A 19,762-nucleotide genomic window follows, 5' to 3' on the forward strand; every position below is an offset into this window, starting at 1 on the left:
GTTAAATGGCTGACAGGCCTGTAATCCACAGTGGAAGCCCAGTAATGCAGACCAATCAAAGCTTGAGATTAGCAAAGATGTGGGAGGAGCGGGATGAAAAACACAGTTGCAGATAAGAGCAGAGCGAGGGGGAGTGGTGGAGCGGGGCAGCTCAGACATGATGGCGGTAATGTATGCTGCGCAAAGATTGGTGTACACAAATAACCAGCCAATCAGAGAGGAGGCAGGGAACATAACAAGGCAAGGGGGGGACTGGTAAAAGAAAAGAGCTATGAAAAAAGGGAGGGAGAAGGTGAAATAGACAGCAGCACGACAGAGGGGAGGCAAAACAAGAGAGGGAAGGATGAGCAGAGGAGGGAGTGCAGAGCAGTGAGGTCTCCAGAGAGAGAGAGAGGAGAGAGGAAGGAGATGAGCAAAACGAGGGGGGTGAGCAGCAGCCAGCACAGAGGACATCCATCAGCTTAGGCAGCCATGCTTTGAGCCCTGGAGCGGCAGCAGGGCTCTACAGACACGCACAGGCCCAGCTCGGCCCTCCATCCTTGGCCACACACATCCGGCAGGCACCGCAAAGAAGCTTCCCACGCACTGCAAAGAAGCTTCCCACGCACCGGCTGCGGTGCACAAGAGCCATGAGAACAGCCAGGAAGGGGAGCGTGGAGATGCCGGCGTTCGTGCGACAGCTGGTGAAAGAGACGGAGAAGAGGGTCAGCTCCTTCTTCAAGGGGGGCCGCGGAGCAGCAGGGGAAGGCGGGCAGCCGGGAGAGGGGGAGGGGGACGAGGTCATGCCCAGCCCCTACCTGGACCGTCCCGTCCTGGACAAGCTGATGGAGGAGGGCTGCTCCCGCTGGGGCCTCACCTACGCCCTGGGCAGCATGCAGGGCTGGAGGGCCAACATGGAGGACTTCCACAACTGTGTGCCACAGCTGGGCGGCGAGCTGGCCGACTGGAGCTTCTTTGCCGTGTTCGACGGGCACGCCGGCAGCAGCGTGGCACAGTACTGCTCCCAGCAGCTTCTGAGTCAGGTCCTGGCTACAGGTGAAACACATGGAATTGAAATGAATGAATGTGTTTATACTACAGTCATTCAGGCTCGCTATATTATCAATATGCTGGAACAGACATTTTATAAGAGAACAGGAAGCAGTGATTCATTGCAGTGATGCTCAGCTGTGTTTGAGTTTTTGTGTTGTTGCAGGGGGACATAGGGGAAATAGCAAAGCTTCTTGTCATTAGTCATCAACATCATGATTGATTATTTTATTCTGTTAAGTTGTGCTGCTATATATTGCTATGATTCAGTTTCAGTTTATTCATGATTTTTTTGATTTTATTTTATTTTATTAATTCATGCTTGCGGTGAAGGCTGGGCCCCACTGAAAAACTGCAGAACTTTACAATTCACACAACAACAATTACTAATATAAAAAGATAGGCTACATACAAAACAATTACAGGGTTAAAATATTTCAGGGCAGCAAGGACAGGTAGCAGTCATGGTAGCCATGCTATGATATTTGTGCGGCCAACTAAAGAGCCAAACTGCAGTATGCAGAGTTGAGTTTCTCAGCCTGTTTGTCTTGGCCTTGGGTTCAGCCAGGACTCTTGGCTGTTATATATTGCTATGATTCAGTATATTCATGGGACTCTTGGCTTTAGATAACACTAAGTGTTTCCACTCTGTATGTATTTGTGGCCCCAGGTGGCATGGGCCCAGAGGACGACCCTGAGCGGGTGAGAGGAGGCATTATAGAAGGCTTCCTGCAAACGGACAAGCACCTGCACACTGTGGCACGCCGGGAAGGCTGGGAGAGGGGCGGCACCACCGTGGTGGCCACTCTCATCTCGCCGTGTTACATCTACTTTGCCAACTGTGGCGACTCGAGGGCCATGCTGTGCCGGTCTGGGCAGGTCTGCTTCTCCACCGAGGACCACAAGCCCTACTGCCCTCTGGAGAGAGAGCGCATCGAGAGCGCAGGCGGCTCGGTGTCCATCCAGCGGATCAACGGCTCCCTGGCTGTGTCCCGTGCCCTGGGGGACTTCAGCTACAAGGGAGCGGAGCACCGGTCGGCCGGCCAGCAGATGGTCTCCCCGGAGCCAGAGGTGTACGTGGTGGAGCGCTCACCAGCGGATGAGTTCCTGGTGCTGGCCTGCGACGGGGTGTGGGACACGATCACCAACGAGGAGCTGTGTGCCTTCATCCACAGCCGCCTGCGCATCTGCACCGACCTGAGGGACGTCTGTGCTCAGGTCATTGATCTCTGTCTCTATAAGGTCAGTACAGCCAGTCATAGCATCTTGCTATCTAAATTAGAAGCTAATGGTCTTAACAATGCTGTGGTCAGTGATAAGACACACATTTTGAATATTGGGAGGATTGTCAGACAGAATGGGGTCCCACAAGGGAGTGTATTGGGTCCATTGTTTTTTCTCTTGTATATAAGTGATCTGAAGGATGCTTGTCCTTGTGATTTTTTTGTGTCTGATTAAACTTATTTAATTGTGTTTTCAGTGTTTAGTAAATACACACTAGTAGTAAGTACACACTATTGAGATTTGGCAAACATAAACAAAGCAAATCAAGACAAAGTGAACAAAAAAGAGGGGGGAAAAGCACATCCCTATCCTCTTGACAGTATGTAACACAGGCTATCATACCACAATATTCATTACATTATGATTAAACCAGGGGTTCTCAACATGAGGTCTGGGACTGCCAGGGGTCTCCCGAGGGGATTTCCTTGGCGTCCTTGTGATCTCTTTTTATATACAGATGCCTCGGCATGACAGGTTTCTCATGAAGATAAAAGTACAGTTCAAAGTATATGTAGTGCATATCTCCAGAATATCAGCAGATAATTGGGTAGAAAGGATGTATGCTGGATAGCCATTATGTCAGGAGTGGGTCAGGCCCAAACAGTAGCCTAATCACAAAAAGAACCAAAGAACAACACAATTTTTTCTGCCTTTTTTTGCCAGAATATCACATTTTTAAAGATAGAAAAGTGATGGTGACTGTAGCTGGAGTTTAGCATCAGCCTCAGTCTGACTTTCCTGCTGGTCATCATGGTACAATGCTCTGACAAATTAAATGCAGACCTGTCAGCAAAGGTTATTAAGGACTATTCTGGGTGTCACTTTGAAGACTCACCTTGACCGCTCTCACATTGAGAGCCTCGGATAGATGTTCGATGTTGGAGTCTCTCAGGTTGAACTAATGGTACACACAAACTATTGTTCACTGTGCTGTCTCTAAATAATTATTCCAGACCAGTGAGGTTCAAGTGGTTCAGGAAGGACACTTCAGTTTATAGCCGTGGAGACAATCAGCAGTTGGAAAAACTTTATATTTAAGCTTAGAGATAGTAGTTGGGACCCGGACCCTCTGGTAGCTCTGATGAAGACGATCCTCATATGACATTTGCAGACTGCCGCATGGTCACCTTTGCCTCACTCTTGGCCAGACGTGCAGTCTTGCTCAAATGGAAAGATGCTGCCCCGCCCTCAGTGGCCCCGCCCAGTGGATTCAAGACTATGTCCTGCCCAGATGATGGGGGGGGGGGGGGGGGGGGATTCTATAAGGGGGACCTGGGGACCCTTTTTGACACACTTTCATAACACCCAAACAACAAAGTGTGACATGCATTCTAGCCCTGCCCTTGACACGAAAATAACACCCGACTTCATAGAAATAGCAAAATACATATGGCACTTTATTGATTCCATACTCTTTAGCTAGTTTTATTTCTTTATTTCTAGATACTGTGCATTAAAAACCAAAGTAAATAGTGCACAATAAAACGATTTTGAAAAGAAGAGATAGTATTTGGGAGTTGGGAAAAGAAAGTTAAACAGAATTCAAAATGAAATCTATGATCATAAGTCAGTAATTGTCTTGTCTATTTTGATACTGGTGCTTATTATTGATGTGAATTAACACATTGTTGAGCTATTGTTGTTTGTATTGATATGAGCTTAATGTATGTTCATCTGTGTGCCATTCTAGCCATTACACATCTGCTGCCCCAGTGCTTTCACCTTTCCATCTTCTCCAAAAGGACCACAATGGAGATAAGCTGTTGAGCGTTATTGTTATCCTCAACTTTTTGTTTTAGCTCATGTATATCTTCTGTGTGAAGAACTGTGCATGTGTTATTAAGTGAAATTTGAAGAACAATTCCATCAGTCAAACAACCATCTTCATACATCTAAAGGAAATGAATGTTAGAAAATGGGTTTTTATTGCCAATTTTATATTCTCTCTCTAGAGATGACGCAAACAAGCACATGAGGATAAATATGGGCGGGGCCCCATGTGTGCCATCCATCAAGCTGCACTCGATTTGTCCGCCATGTGTGTCGTGTCAGTTACATCACAGGGCGTCAGCCAATGGCCTGAAAATGTCACTGTTTCTTCCACACTTCATTTACAGTCTCTAGGAAACGGGACACTGGCATTCACATCCTTGAGGGGAAATTGATCTTATTGTTTCTGAGACGGTTCACCCAGACTAAAATAGCGTTTCAAATGCTGAAATGTCACAAATGTGTGAGGTCAGCCAGCCATCAGCTCTCACCTCTCACTGTCTCTGGTCCACAGGGAAGCCTGGACAACATCAGCATCATCCTGCTGTGCTTCCCTGGCGCCCCCCAGCTTTCAGCAGAGGCGTTACACCAGGAGGCCGAGCTGGAGGACCTGCTGGAGTCTAAAGTAGCAGGTGCAGATTTATGTGGCGGTCACTGTGATGCCAATTACACAGTCAAGGAACTTGTTTTTGTCGATTTAATATTTAAATAATGTCTGATACCCCTTTGGTTTTCTTGTGGGTTTTTTTTTGTGGTTCAAACACATAGAACTGAAACTCCTTTGCACTTGTCCTGGTTCATTAGATCATGAAAAGCAAGAACAATTACCAGTAACAATGGGCAGTAACAATTACCTCTCATACAAATATGAATGCTTGTAGACCATCAAAACCTATTCTCCATCTTCATTCTTTACATTCTTGAAATCCTGGATCTTGAATCCTGGATTTGCTACTAAATCGCAGGAGCCTGCAATTATTTGATGAAAGTAAAATGTGTCACAATTTGCAATTCAATAAAGCATTGTGGTGCTGCAGAGATGCCCAGGCTTATGAATCATATTCTCCAGACGTAGGGGAACATGCTTGTTTATTAAGGCCTAAATATACTTCTAATATAATGTAGATGGGGAGAGTTCGAGTGTACTACGTACGACTATGTACGAGTGTCTAGCTGCCGCCGGTAAGGCTCCAAGTTGAGGCTGGCACAGAAGTATATCACAGACCACAGTTTTTTCAGTGAAAACGAAAAAAACTAAAAATACCATTCCCACTAAAATCGTTTCACATACCAACCGCAATCGCCATATCCGTCAGTATAATCGCAATATGATATATTTTTTTTATCATATCGTGCAGCCCTACTGAATGTGCTCATGTATTTGCTTGTGTGTTTTTGTTTTGGGTGACATTTGAATAGAGATTTATGAAGAGCTGTGTGCCAGAGGGGAGGAGCCTGACCTGCTGTCTGTCCTCACAGTCCTGGCATCCACTGTCATCCCCGGATTACCTCCAGGTGGAGGCATACAGAGCAAGTAAGAGAAAGTGTGTGTGTGTGTGTGTGTGTGTGTGTGTGTGTGTGTGTGTGTGTGCGTGCGTGTGTGTGTGCGTGTGTGCATGCATGCCTGTGCATCTGTGATACGAAAATGGTTAAAACAATATGCCCAACTAATCTTTTACAGTCATAAGAAAATAAGTGTTGTCTTGACTATGTTTAAATCATGTAAGACCGACTTCTACAGCATCATTTAGTGACGTCACAACTGCCCCTTTCTTCTGGTAGTATATAGAGCCCACGTCACTACGTCATTACTCACATTTGTGCAGTCATCATCACTCACATTTGTGCCGGCATCCTCAGCTGCTGATCATCATCACTGCAGCAGTTGTTTCGCCCCACCCCCTCCCCTGATCACCACCTCCCCTGATCACCACCAACGTCATGGCTCCTGTAGAAATCCCTATGGGCGCATTATCTACGTGACACCAGCTGGCGAGAGGGACCGTAATTCGGCCGTGGCCGTTCTTCACAGCAGAGCGTCAAAAGTATTTTCTTGAAAAAATGTTTTTTTTTCTTTTTCCCAATAGTACAAAATATATTATTTGAACTATCCATTCCATATAAAATGAAGACGTTTTGGGGTCATTAAATGCGTTAATTTTGTAAAATAAAAGTCCCTGTTTTGTCAAGGAGACGGGAGTGAGCCAGGCTGTGTCTTGGATTTGCATAAGTAGTATCGATTGGGTGTCGGCCGGCCTTTGTTTCTATCCGCCAATCACGGCGCGCGATAGGACGCGCACCAGCATAAATATTCAGTAGCCACCTGAGCTGTACACAACATCAACATTCAACAGCTGACTGAGACTGAGACAAGATGGACAAGCACCAGGCGAAAATGAAGAAAAATGATTCTGCCGTTGCTGCTCTCCTCAACAAATTCACCATTCCAGGTGGAATGGACAGTGAAGAATTGATGAATTCGTATGTCCTGGATTACATGACCGGCGGCACACAGGGCGCTGATGAAAGCGACGATGAGGACGATGAAGAATATTTTCCTGAAGACGTGGTGGCAGATCCAGACCCAGACGAGGCGGAGATCATGCCCGACAGCGCAGTCATTGAAAGCGTGCAAGCGATTTTAACATCAGTGGATCCCATAACCGTGGACACAGATTATGATCAGGAAATCGAGAAAATACGGAACTTTGACTGCAAATGCCAGGCCAGGCGTAAAGAGAACTCTATTCACCAGCCAATCTCCTGCAGTAAGAAACTTTGTGACAACGTCATTTACAACACGAGGCTGGATTACTCTGCTATGTCGCCAGAATGTAGAGATATCGCTATTATGGCTGTGTATCACGCTTTGACGAATGATTCTGACATGACTCAAGCCACAAAGCAAGTGAATAAAAAGCGACAAAAGAACCGAACGCAATACATGGTTAAGGCGACTGTTGTTTGCCGTGAGACCTTCTGCTTTGCGTTTGGGTGAGTTTCATATCTATCTTAACTCGTGTGTGTGTGTGTGTGTGTGTGTGTGTGTCTGTCTGTCTGTCTGTGTGAGATAGTGTGAGAGCGTGCCCATGTTTACAGTACAAAGATAGTATGTTGCAAGAGAAGCGTGTAGAGCTGCCATCTTCATGGCATTGTTGGTCATTGTCAAAATGGCGGCAACCTATGTGTGCAAACGTGCAGACCCGCCATGTTGGGTCGTCTTTGTTTGTTGCGCGCCAAAATGGCGTTCGCGCTATTGTTTTTCAGGACTGAAATTCCGACTCTTGCATTAAATACTCTTTGTAAGCTGATAGTCGCTAGTGTTATTCTAACCTTGCAAACAAACAAGATTTAGTTTATTGAAAGAGTTTATTGAAACAGATTGAAAGTTTTGAAACAGTCTTTGTTATATATCGTGACATTTATAGCCTAAGCAAGGGACAAACATTGCAAACTAGCTTAGGCTATAATGTCAGGATAAAGACTGTTTCAAAAAATATAAATCTGATTATTAATGTTTTATTTTGTTTATTCCAGCATCAGCACAAAGCTTCTGAAAGCCCTTATCAAATCCTACAAAGAGAATGGATTGGTCCCACGGCAGAGGAAGACACAACCAGCACAAACAAGAATTACCTCGGCTATGATGACATCAAAAGAGTCGTTACATTCATAGCAAACTATGCAGAGGACCACGCTATTCCTTGACTTGACTTTAACTTGCAAAAAATGACCTGTGAGCATCTCTGGTATTACTGAATATTGGTTTTATATTAAATGCCTTTTGTTATAATAAATGCCTTTTTAGGATAATATTTTTGTAGTTTATTTTCACATTTTCACTGACTGAATGGTATATGTTTTCTGCTTACAACTTTAAGGAAAAGGTCAATAGTTCTCAAACTTTCACATCAAAACTTCACCTAAAAATAGACCGCAGACCCCCATTTTTGCTTTTAGATATTTTAATACAGAAATGTATGACACCCATGACCATCTATTATTCTGTTACTTATGGATAATAATAGTGGAATAATAGTGAAAATAAATTACCCACAGTTGTGTGCACTCTCTCTCTCTCTCATCTGTCATTCTTAGTGACAGAGACTGACTGCTTAATGGTTTGGGAGTGGTCAATGTAAATGAGGAGCCATTGTTAACTCCCCCCTGCCTGGCTCATCCAGGTGTGAAAAGTTCACAATCTTTGAGAGGGGTTTTCTCAGGTTTCTTCTCCCCAGACCTTCCCAGATTGTGAACAATCAAATAAGCATATCTCCTTCAATTTTTTTCAGATTACAATGTGTGACACATCATTTGAAAGCTTACAGTCTGCCATTTCAGAATCTGTAAAAATCAGAAAAATGCCCTAGGCCTAATTGAGGGTCAAAACACCAGCTGGTGTCACGTCATCATATCATGGAGTCATACACCACACTTAAACTGTTCATTGGTTCATTAACATTTATTAATCTTTCCTATGAGTTTCTCATGATTGAAATATCACCAAATCACAAAATACTGAAGAAAGACAAGAATAAAGACAAGTGTCCAAAGTGTAAGGATATCACTACGTTTCTTTGTTTTGTTTGTGTCCGCCGAGCTCCATTGGAAAAGCGGTGAGTTTTAACAAACTGCTTTATTTAGCGTTGTTACCAATTCTAATGATTGAGAGCGGGTGTTTTCAAAAAAAGATGGCAATTCCCACTATTCCGTCCCTTGAGCGTGTTCCATATACGCCCAAACTGACAGATAGCTAACACACAAGATGCAGAGAAAGTCGAACACGGGTGTAAAGTTGAGATGTTTTACTGAGTTCTTTTTCTCTTCTCGTTTCTTGTCTTTTTTGTAAAACTGAAATAAATAAAGATACAATGCTTTGTTTACAGACTGTTCTTAAAATACAGCACAAAATAATGTACATTGCTTAGCCTACAAACAACCTTCATGCACATGCTCCAGTATAGCAATAAGCTACGTTAGCCTAGCATGCTACAACAAGAAGCTAACATACCAACTAACATGCTATGACATAAGCTACCTTCAGGTTAGCATGATATGACAAGAAGCTACATTTAGCCTAGCTTAGCATTTTTTAACATTAGCTAATTAAATTATCACATAATAGTTCGTTTTTAATCCAAACATGAATTCCAAATTATTTATATGCACATTTGCACAGAACACAGACAAAGTAACAAACTTACAAGCAAAGGCTCTCCAAGGCACAAAACGTAAAGGGGAAGTGGAGAGGAGCTTTCTGTCTGACCACATGGCATGGAGAAACTGGCAGACTACAGTCTTTTCCTGGTTGACCTCTAACCTATGAGTCACATGGTCTGAACTGACCACTAAGAAAACACTATACAGTTATCACTGTTTTACAACAAACTGCCACAAGGTGGTGCTAAAATATGAATTTGAAGGCCACAGAATGTGTGCCATGACACTCCCCGCTTGGTATTAATTAGATACCACTAACTAACAAACTGTGATTACAAGGAATGTCCACAGGAAATAAATAAATATCAGTCTTTGGTTGGCATAAGAAGAACTGTTTCAGAAATCGGTCTGAAGAATGTCTTGATTGTCCCATGCCTTGCAACCCTGAGCTCGACCTTTCTGACTCGTCCATCACTGGAAGCTATTGCCTTGGTCACAAGAGCCATGGGCCATTCGTTGCGCTTGGCTTGAGCATCTTTAAGAAGGACCACATCACCTTCCTTCAGGTTTTGCCGGTTTTCTTGCCATTTGGATCGGCTCTGAAGCGTTGTCAGGTATTCACGCCTCCATCTGCTCCAGAAGGTGTTGGCAAGATGCTGCACCTGCCTCCATTGTTGTCTATGGAGGTCAGCTTCCTTGAAGTCGCCTGGGGGTGGAAGGAGAGTGCAGACCTTTTGCGTGAGGAGCATGGCTGGAGTCAACAAGAAAGGTGAGTCTGGGTCTGTCGAAATGGGAGTAAGAGGCCGTGAATTGACGATTCCTGTGACATCTGCCATCAGGGTAGACAGCACATCATGTGTCAAGCGAGAGGGGCTAGTCTGGTGCAGCATGGAATCAAGGATGCGTCTGGAGACACCTATCATCCGCTCCCAGGCTCCTCCCATGTGGGATGCATGCGGCGGATTGAAGACCCACGAACAGCCCTCTCTGCTAAGGTACTTCCTCACTCTGGGTTCATGGGGATCAGTCAGCAGGATTTCCAGCTCTTTACAGGCCCCTATGAAGTTGGTCCCACAATCCGAGCGAATCTGTTTTACGGGGCCTCGCAGAGCGAAAAACCTTCTCAAGGCATTTATGAAAGTGGATGAATCCATGCAGTCGATCAGCTCGATGTGTATGGCACGAGTGCTCATACAAGTGAAGAGTGTGGCCCATCTCTTGCTTTGCGCCTGCCCTCCTCGTGTACGTCGTGCAACGACCGTCCAAGGGCCAAACACGTCTAGCCCGACATACGTGAATGGTGGTTCAGTGCTCAGGCGATCGATGGGTAGGTCCGCCATCTTCTGCTCAGTTGCCTTCCCACGAAGCTTGTTGCATATCACGCACTTGTGAAGAATGCTGTTGATACGCTTCCTAACTCCAACAATCCAATATCCTGCGGTGCGAACAGCGGCTTCAGTGAACACACGACCCTGGTGCTTGACTCGATCGTGGTAATGTTCCACAAGTAGTTTTGCGGCATGGCTGCAGCCTGGAATGATCACAGGGAACTTCTCTTTGTAGTCCAGAGCGGCATGCTTAAGCCGACCTCCTATCCTTAGAAGGCCTTCGTCATCCAGATAAGGGTTCAGTTTTTTCAGAGCACTGTTCCTTGGAATGTCTTTTCCCTTGGCGATGCAGGCAAGCTCTTCTTTGTAGGCTTCTCTCTGCACAGTCTTGATTATGACTGCTTCTGCTTGCAGCAGTTCCTCCACTGTGCGAGGCTTTGCGCAGTGGTGCCACGATCTGCAGGTTCCGTCCTGACCATCTGTGGTCTTACGAGACTGGACGATGTGTATGAGGGAAGCTGTGGCTCTCACTAGTGACCTCCATGAAGAGAATCGTTCAAAGCGCTGGGATCCCAGACAGGAGCTCTCAGTAGATAGAGTGGTAGCGAGAGAACGAACTTCTGCATCTGTATCTGGATCGATGAGGTTAAACCTCTCCTCTTCTAGAGATGGTTCTTTTCTGGTTTGTGACAGGAAGGCGGGTCCTGTGAGCCAGGTGGTGGTGTTCAACAGAGCTGCTGGTACAGAGCGAGTGGCATGGTCTGCAGGGTTATGCTTTGTAGAGATGTAATGCCATTGTGTTGGGCTTGAGACCTTTCTGATACGCTGCACTCTGTTGCTGACGTACACGTAGAAACGTCTTGTCTGGTTACAGATATATCCCAGAACAACTCTGCTATCCGTGTAGAACTCCACGGCATCTGGCGTGAAGTCTAGTTCGCTTGTGACCATGTCTGTTATCTCTGCAGCTAGAACAGCAGCTCCCAGTTCCAGTCTAGGAATCGTATGAGCAACTCGTGGTGCTAGCTTTGCCTTACCAAGGACGAATCCGATGTGACATGCTCCTTCGCTGTCGATGACACGAAGGTATGCCACTGCTGCAATCGCCTGGACGGAAGCATCAGAGAAAATGTGAAGTTCCTTTCTCAGGGCTGTAGACAGGGTGGCGGCAGCATATGGTCTGGGAATCTCCAACTGCTTGAGATCATGCAGTGATTTTCTCCATGTGCTCCATTCGTGTTCCTTTTCTTCAGGAAGGGGGGAATCCCAGTCAAGAGCCTCACTTGATAAATCCCGGAGCAGGAATTTTCCCTGGATGGTGATGGGTGCGACGAACCCGAGTGGGTCGAAGAGACTGTTGACAGTAGCGAGTACCCCTCTACGTGTAAAAGGCTTCTTCGTGTCAGCTACACGGAAGGTAAATATGTCCCTCTTCAGGTCCCAGCTCAGCCCGAGGCTGCGTTGGATAGGAGTAGGATCCACATCCAGGTCGAGGTCTTTGAGTCCTTTCGCACGATCTTCGGCGGGAAATGCTTCCATTACTTCCTTGCTGCTAGAGGCAAACTTGTGGAGTCTCAGATTTGAGAGGGCGAGCATCTCCTGTGTTCGTGATACCAGGTCGATGGCTCCAGCAGCTGTGGGCATTGACAGAAGTCCGTCATCGACGTAAAACTCTCTCTCAACAAAGCGCTTGGCATCTGAGCCGTACTCCTCTTCACTATAGGCAGCTGCGCGTCGAAGACCATAAATGGCCACAGCAGGAGACGGACTGTTTCCGAACACGTGCACCCTCATGCGATATTCGATGATCTCTTTGCTGGTGTCATTATCCTTGAACCAAAGAAAACGAAGGAAATCTCTATGGTCCTCTCTTACTATGAAACTGTGGAACATCTGTTCAATGTCTCCAACCACAGCCACTGGTTCCCGTCTGAAACGCAGTAGAACCCCAAGTAGACTGTTGTTTAAGTCTGGACCAGAAAGAAGAACGTCATTCAGAGAGATGCCTTGTTTTTGCGCACTGGAGTCGAAGACGGCTCTGATCTGACAGGGCTTCTGTGGATGGTACACCCCGAAGATAGGCAGGTACCAACACTCCTGACCTTCTTTCAGGGGAGGGGCTACCTCAGCATGGTCACGATTGAAGATGTTCTCCATGAAGGTGACAAAGTGAGTCTTCATCTCAGGCTTCTTCTCAAGTGTGCGTAGAAGGGAATTTAGGCGTGTTAATGCTTGGTCTCTATTGTTGGGAAGACGCTGGCGTGGTGTTCTAAACGGGAGAGGTGCCACCCAACTGTTGCTGTCATTCTTGAACATCTCTCTATCCATGATTTCCAGGAAGAGCCTGTCTTCAATAGATGGTCCAACTTTGTCGTCATTCTCTGACCTTTCAAAGATGGTGCTCCCTATGGCACAGTCGTCGAGGATGAGTGTGTCACATGATAGAGAAACTTCAGGCGGAGGTTTGACGCTGAACTTCTCCTTGATGCAGAACCGATTGGGACATGGAGGATGAAGGGAAGGACGTCCATTGTCAAGTAGATGGGTGCGGTACGTACTTACAGCTGCAAGCTTGTGCACTGATCCTAGGCAGACATCTCCTACCACGACCCAACCTAGGTCGAGTCTCTGTGCGTAAGGGGTGTTGTTGGGTCCGTTCCGTTGTTCTCGCACTTTGTGGACCTGTAGGATGTCACGACCCAAGAGTAGAATAATCTTGGCTTCCGGATCCAGTGGAGGAATGTGATGAGCTATGGGCCTTAGGTGAGCATGCCACTGTGCTGCCTCAGGAGTTGGAATTTCGGCCCTGTCGTCTGGCATATTGTTGCATTCGATCAGAGTTGGCAGTTTCACCTTTGTCACTCCATCGAAGGACTCCACAATGAAACCTGTGGCCCTTCTCCCTGTGGTTTCTGTCACACCCGCACAGGTGCGTAGGGTGTATGCCGTGTTTGCTCCCTTGACATTCAGCAGGTCGAAGAACTCGGTTCTAGCAAGCGATCGGTTGCTCTGTTCATCTAGGATTACATAGAGCTTGATTGCCTCCTCTCGGCGGCCCTCTTGGTAGACCTTCGCCAAGCAGATCTTAGCGCAGGACCTGGCACTTCCACCATCTCCACAGACTTCGGTACATTTTGAAGTGACAGCAGGTTGAAGTGCTTCAGCTCCTTCCTCCCCGCCATACTCAGTTGAAATTAAAGGGGGTGGTCCTGGGTGAAGGGCTGCAATATGAGCATCACTGTTGCATTCTTTACATTTGATGGCTGCCTTGCAGTTCCTAGCTAGATGAGTGGTTGCAGCACAGCATCTGAAGCATATGCCATTTTCTTTTAAGAAGGCCTTACGCTCCTCTAGAGGCTTGCTCCTAAACCCCCTGCAGTACTTGAGAGGATGAGGCTTCTTATGAAGTGGGCAGAGCTTGACAACATCATCAAAGTTAGTACTTGAACTGCCTCTCTGACTCACAGTGTCTGATAAGACCTCTGTCTTGTGGGTGTAGACTGAGCTTTTCCATTGCCTCTTGGCTGGCTGCTCCGGTTTAGATGAACTTGGGTTTCCTGATGATACTGCAAAGCTTGGATCATTACGTATCCGTGCCTCTCTGCAGGTGAAGTCACTGAGAATGGAGGAAAGGCAACCTGATATACAGCTTTGTACTGTGAGCCGTGAGCCATCCACTTCTCTTGAAGACCGTAAGGTAACTTGTCAACTATGGGTGCTACACCACGTGCGGTGTCGAGATAGGTAAGTCCAGGTAAGTAACCTTCATATTTAGCGGACTCCACTTCCTGCAGGAGATCTCCTAGCTCACGAAGTTTTATGGCATCTTTGCTACTGATCCTTGGGAAGTTGTCTATCCTATCAAAGAGAGACCGCTCAATGACCTCCGGGGAACCATAGCAGTCTTCCAGACGCTCCCAAGCTTTCCTTAGGCCTGCAATAGGATTACCTACGTGCACGGCCCGAATCCTCCTCACATGTTGTGCAGAATGTTCTCCCAACCATTTTGATAGAAGGTCCAGCTGTTCACTAGCTGATACGTCCAATCCCTCTATTGCATTTATGAAAGACGACTTCCATGCCCAATAGCTCTCGGGACGGTCATCAAACTTGGTGAGTCCTGAGTTAACGAGCTCACGGCGCGCTAAGTACCTAGCGACATCACTCATGTTGGTATCTTTGTTGAACGCTGACTGTGGTGTCTTAACAGGTGAGGAGGTGAATGGCGGCGCTGGGCGGTCGTGATGAAACACTGGCGGTGACCTCTGAGGCTGCTGTATTGTATCCTCATTATCAGGCTTTTCATAAGGAGCTCTAACACTTTGAGTTGTATAGCGATGCTGCCTCAATGGTGTTTCAGATCTGAGTTCGTGGATGATGGGCTCTATAGGTGGTGGTTGAAATGGCTCGACCCCCTCAGGAGTTAGCGACCCCAGCTTGGACTGACACTGGATGTAGTTACGAATTCGTTCGGAAGCTAGTGAGCTTTTCACTCCACGCTCACTTACAGCTGCTTCCTCCAGCACTTTAGTCTCTGCAATGGCTGCAGCTACCTCACTTTCATTCCTTAGAGCTGCTATGTTTGCTTCCATACGGGCCTCTGTAACTTTCAATTGAGCCTTTTCAATCAAAACTTCAGATTCCTTCTTGACAAATTCAGCTCTGGCTCGGGCGGCCTCAAGCTTGGCACGAGCCTTAGCTGCGGCTACGCTTGCTGTGGAGCGTCTTGATCCTTGTGTTGAAATGGAGGCTATGGATCTCGTCTCCAATTCTTCGATTTGCTCCGTTAAATCTCCAACCTTAGGCTCCTTCCCTGCCATCATGTATTGCTGTTGCCGTCTGGGCGTATGAAGCGTGATGATGGGTGAGGAATGCCTGAGGTGAACTTTTCCTTGAACTGTAGTGCCCGCTGTGAGGTTGCTTTTTTACTATTCCGTCCCTTGAGCGTGTTCCATATACGCCCAAACTGACAGATAGCTAACACACAAGATGCAGAGAAAGTCGAACACGGGTGTAAAGTTGAGATGTTTTACTGAGTTCTTTTTCTCTTCTCGTTTCTTGTCTTTTTTGTAAAACTGAAATAAATAAAGATACAATGCTTTGTTTACAGACTGTTCTTAAAATACAGCACAAAATAATGTACATTGCTTAGCCTACAAACAACCTTCATGCACATGCTCCAGTATAGCAATAAGCTACGTTAGCCTAGCATGCTACAACAAGAAGCTAACATACCAACTAACATGCTATGACATAAGCTACCTTCAGGTTAGCATGATATGACAAGAAGCTACATTTAGCCTAGCTTAGCATTTTTTAACATTAGCTAATTAAATTATCACATAATAGTTCGTTTTTAATCCAAACATGAATTCCAAATTATTTATATGCACATTTGCACAGAACACAGACAAAGTAACAAACTTACAAGCAAAGGCTCTCCAAGGCACAAAACGTAAAGGGGAAGTGGAGAGGAGCTTTCTGTCTGACCACATGGCATGGAGAAACTGGCAGACTACAGTCTTTTCCTGGTTGACCTCTAACCTATGAGTCACATGGTCTGAACTGACCACTAAGAAAACACTATACAGTTATCACTGTTTTACAACAAACTGCCACAAGGTGGTGCTAAAATATGAATTTGAAGGCCACAGAATGTGTGCCATGACACCCACATTTTCTAACTGTTTCAATGTTGAAAGCCTGGAGCTTTGCACCCTCGGATTTGCTCCTGTCCCTAAATGCAGCAAAATGCCCGTATGTGTGTCTGAATCCAGGTTTGTTGTCACCCAACACAGTACAGAAAGTTAAAAAGTCGTTTTTGTGAGAAGTATGAAGGTATTTGTAAGCATGTTGGTAACTAATCTAAGCTGCACCTTAAACTAGTGATTGCCTTGTGTTGTGTAATGGCGCTTTTGCCAATGCCATTTGCTTTATTCCTTTCTTTTTGGTAAATGATCTTACTGAGAACAGCAATGTGTACAAGCTAACAGGTGCATGAAAAAGTTAGTTTCCAGTGTTATTAGCAACTAGCTCTGGTTAGCTTGAACTCAGGTGTTAGCCTCATAGCAATTGTTCGCAGTTGTGGTCGGCAGTGCCACGGCACTTGACAACACTTACCAGGTTTTCACTGGTCACATGTGTAAGAGTTACAGGTTATTTAATTTGTGTCATGTTAGTTTGTGTTGCTATGAAATGTGTTGGTTTATCTCAGGTGCTAAACAGTCTTTCTGTTACTGTTAAGATAAAATAGTCTATAAATATAGTAAACTATTGTCAAATACATTCTTTTATAAAGCTTAATTTTATATGTCCTTTATTTACACATTTAAATACATGTGTCATTAAAATGCACTCTGGCAGTTTAAAATGAGCAAACTGAATTGCAGTGCACAATACATATTGAATATTAAATTCGTTCAATATCTAAAAATATCTAAAAAGCACAGTAAAGCCAGAAACACAGTAACACAGAATTGCTCTTATTTGTGTCCATTCAGCAATCTGACCATGGAGGGTATAGGACTCTTTTTGTAGCGCTCTGTTGTACACTTGATGTCTCTCAACCGTGCTCCTGGTCTTGTCCTTGCTCCTTCTCTCTCAGCGCACGTTGGTGGGAGCCAGCTAGAGAAACTTTGGAGTTTGAGTGCAAAGTTCAGGCACAGCTCCTCTCGTCTCTTCTGCAGAGGTTGGATGTTGAGGGTCTGGCAGGCCTCAGAGTAGGATCTGTAGTCAGAACCCAGGATGATCATGAGTGCCCTTTTTTGGACTCTTTCTAGGGCCTGGTTCTGTTTGCTGGTTATGCTGAAGTGCTACACGATCGCCGCATACTCCAGTACTGGGCGGATGTACATTGTCTTCAGATAATCTGTTGGGATGCCAAACTTTTGCAGTCTCTTTAGGATGAACATGCTTTGATTTGCTTTTTTTGTAGTTGCATTCACCTGCATGTCCCATCTTAAGTCTGCCTGCACCCACAACCCAAGGAGCTGAGTGGCATGGCACGCTCTCTAACACAGCACCACCAATACTCAAGTCGGGCAGGGGGGGGTGGCTTCTTTGCAAAGCAGACATTGAGTACTTTGCACTTAAGGGGGTTCAGTTTCATCCTGTTTGCCTCTGTCCAGGCTGATAGCTCATCCAGATCATTTTGTATGATACTGGGTTCCTTTATCTTTCTAACCTCTAATAGATTTAACTCATCCACAAACTTCCACCATTCGGCTCTTGCTGATAATGTGGCACCATTTATTTTAGCAAGGAAGAATAGTGGACCCAAAATTGTCCCTTGTGGTAGGCCACAGGAAAGAGTGGCCCATTCAGAAAGGCTAGTTTGATACCTCACATGCTGCCGTCTTTCTGTCAGAAAGTTGCAGACCCATGGGAGTAGCTCTGGGCGAACTCCTAACTCCCACAGGTCAGTAACTACTAGCGTGTGGTCAACTCTGTCGAACGCTTTAGAGAAATCTGTAAGAACTAAGCTGCACACTGTTCCACTTATATCTGCTGCCTCACGTAATTTGTGATAGATATTTACAAGGCAGTGGGGTTGTAGATCGTCCCTTCAAACAGCCTTAATTTTGTTTAAGACTATGGTGTATATAAAGAGAAGACATGTAGGCCTAGGTAGATGAGAAAAAGACAGACGTGCATATAATATGGAACAGAAAATGTTTTATTTTTGTTGTTATACAAAACTGAATTTATTTTGAGTTATTTTGATAAACAACAGAAAAAACACACAAGATAAAGCAGAGATAAGAAATAAATCCTAATCCATTTGCTTTGACAGAACAGTCACATTGTATCCTGTCTCCGTCTTTTTCTACTGTATCCAGGATTATCTATAATCTGCCAACAGTACCAAGCCTGGGACCCGTTACACATCCGTGTGCATCCGTATAGGAAAATGACATTATGTTATGTCTGTGTTACAGGAGAAACTGCATAATTTCTGCTTACTATCAACAAAGAGAGATGCACAAGCCCACACTACCCAATGTAAGTAAAGATGCATACATACATACATACATACATACATACATACATACATACATAATACCATTTTATACATGTACCATCATATACATTCAAAGGCATGTTGTCTCCATATTAGGCAATACTTACACTGTTTTCCCTATTACTTCCCCTTTTACCTATACTTCCAGGATTTGGGAGCATCCAGAGAATCCCAGCTAGGATCCATGGACAGATTATAATTAATGTCAATGCTAAAAGTTTTCTTCATGTGGGGAGTTTGACAAAAAGGGAGACAATAAAGAGACTGTCATGTAGATGTTCTCGCATCATGCTAGTAAGCAACATCTTGACGTAGCAAATACAATGCAAAAATAAGTAATAAAGCCTGATATGTTTTATATTTATACAAGGACATTTTGTATAACTTGCTCAGAAATATTGACCCAGCAACAACCCTCTGCCTCAAATTCAATTAACAAGATATAGATAATTGTAATTGATATACTGTAAAATTAACCATTGATCAACCTAATGTGAAATTGTACATTTTCATAGGTATTCTGTTGTATAAAGATATGATATAAAAGGAATGTTACTATGTAAGGTTGTATTTCATGTTAATGTTTTAAGATTAGAATTTAACAATGAAAGTTAGATTTGTAATCTGTTACCGTCCTTTCCTCACCAAGGAGGGAAATTTCACTTCTTCCTTATTGGCTGAAAACAGCTGCAACATTGTATTCTGCGAGCCACAAGCTAGCTTGTTAGCTTGCACCTAGCTTTTCTTTTATTCCATAAGGGAGTGCAACTGACTCACCGATTACATCATCACGGATGACATCATCACTGATGACATCATCACTGAACTTATAACAACCAGGAAGGATGATGACATCATCACTGATGACATTACTGATGACATCACATCATCATTAGGTAATTAGGGCAATTACCTAATTAAAAAATCTATATCTATCTATCTATCTATATTAGCAATCTCGCGCTACGTGCGTTCGATTCCTAGGCTCGCCCGCGCTCGCAGCCTCGCCCGCTGCACGGGCTCGCGGCCTCTCTTGCCCTGCAGCTCGCCCACTGCACGTCGCATACGCAGCTCAGCCGCTGAGCGGCCTCGCCTACTCTATGACATCACTGATGATATCATCACGGATGACATCATCACTGATGACATCATCACTGAACTTATAGTGGCC

General features: G+C 45.1%; 1 protein-coding gene across 1 annotated transcript; it reads left to right on the forward strand.

The window, feature by feature from the left end:
* Window positions 1-629: 629 nt before the first annotated feature.
* Window positions 630-18,826, forward strand: LOC310771608 (protein phosphatase 1B-like; the record flags this gene model as incomplete). Its single annotated transcript, XM_083664185.1, has 6 exons — window positions 630-1,035; window positions 1,700-2,271; window positions 4,598-4,715; window positions 5,503-5,617; window positions 18,509-18,572; window positions 18,740-18,826. The coding sequence occupies 6 exons, from the start codon at window positions 630-632 to the stop codon at window positions 18,788-18,790; spliced, it is 1,326 nt and encodes a 441-aa protein (XP_083520311.1). The 3' UTR covers window positions 18,791-18,826.
* Between the last annotated feature and the right edge of the window lie 936 nt (window positions 18,827-19,762).

Source organism: Poromitra crassiceps, assembly GCF_964638095.1.
Source record: "Poromitra crassiceps genome assembly, contig: HAP1_SCAFFOLD_870, whole genome shotgun sequence".
Taxonomy (NCBI): domain Eukaryota; kingdom Metazoa; phylum Chordata; class Actinopteri; order Beryciformes; family Melamphaidae; genus Poromitra; species Poromitra crassiceps.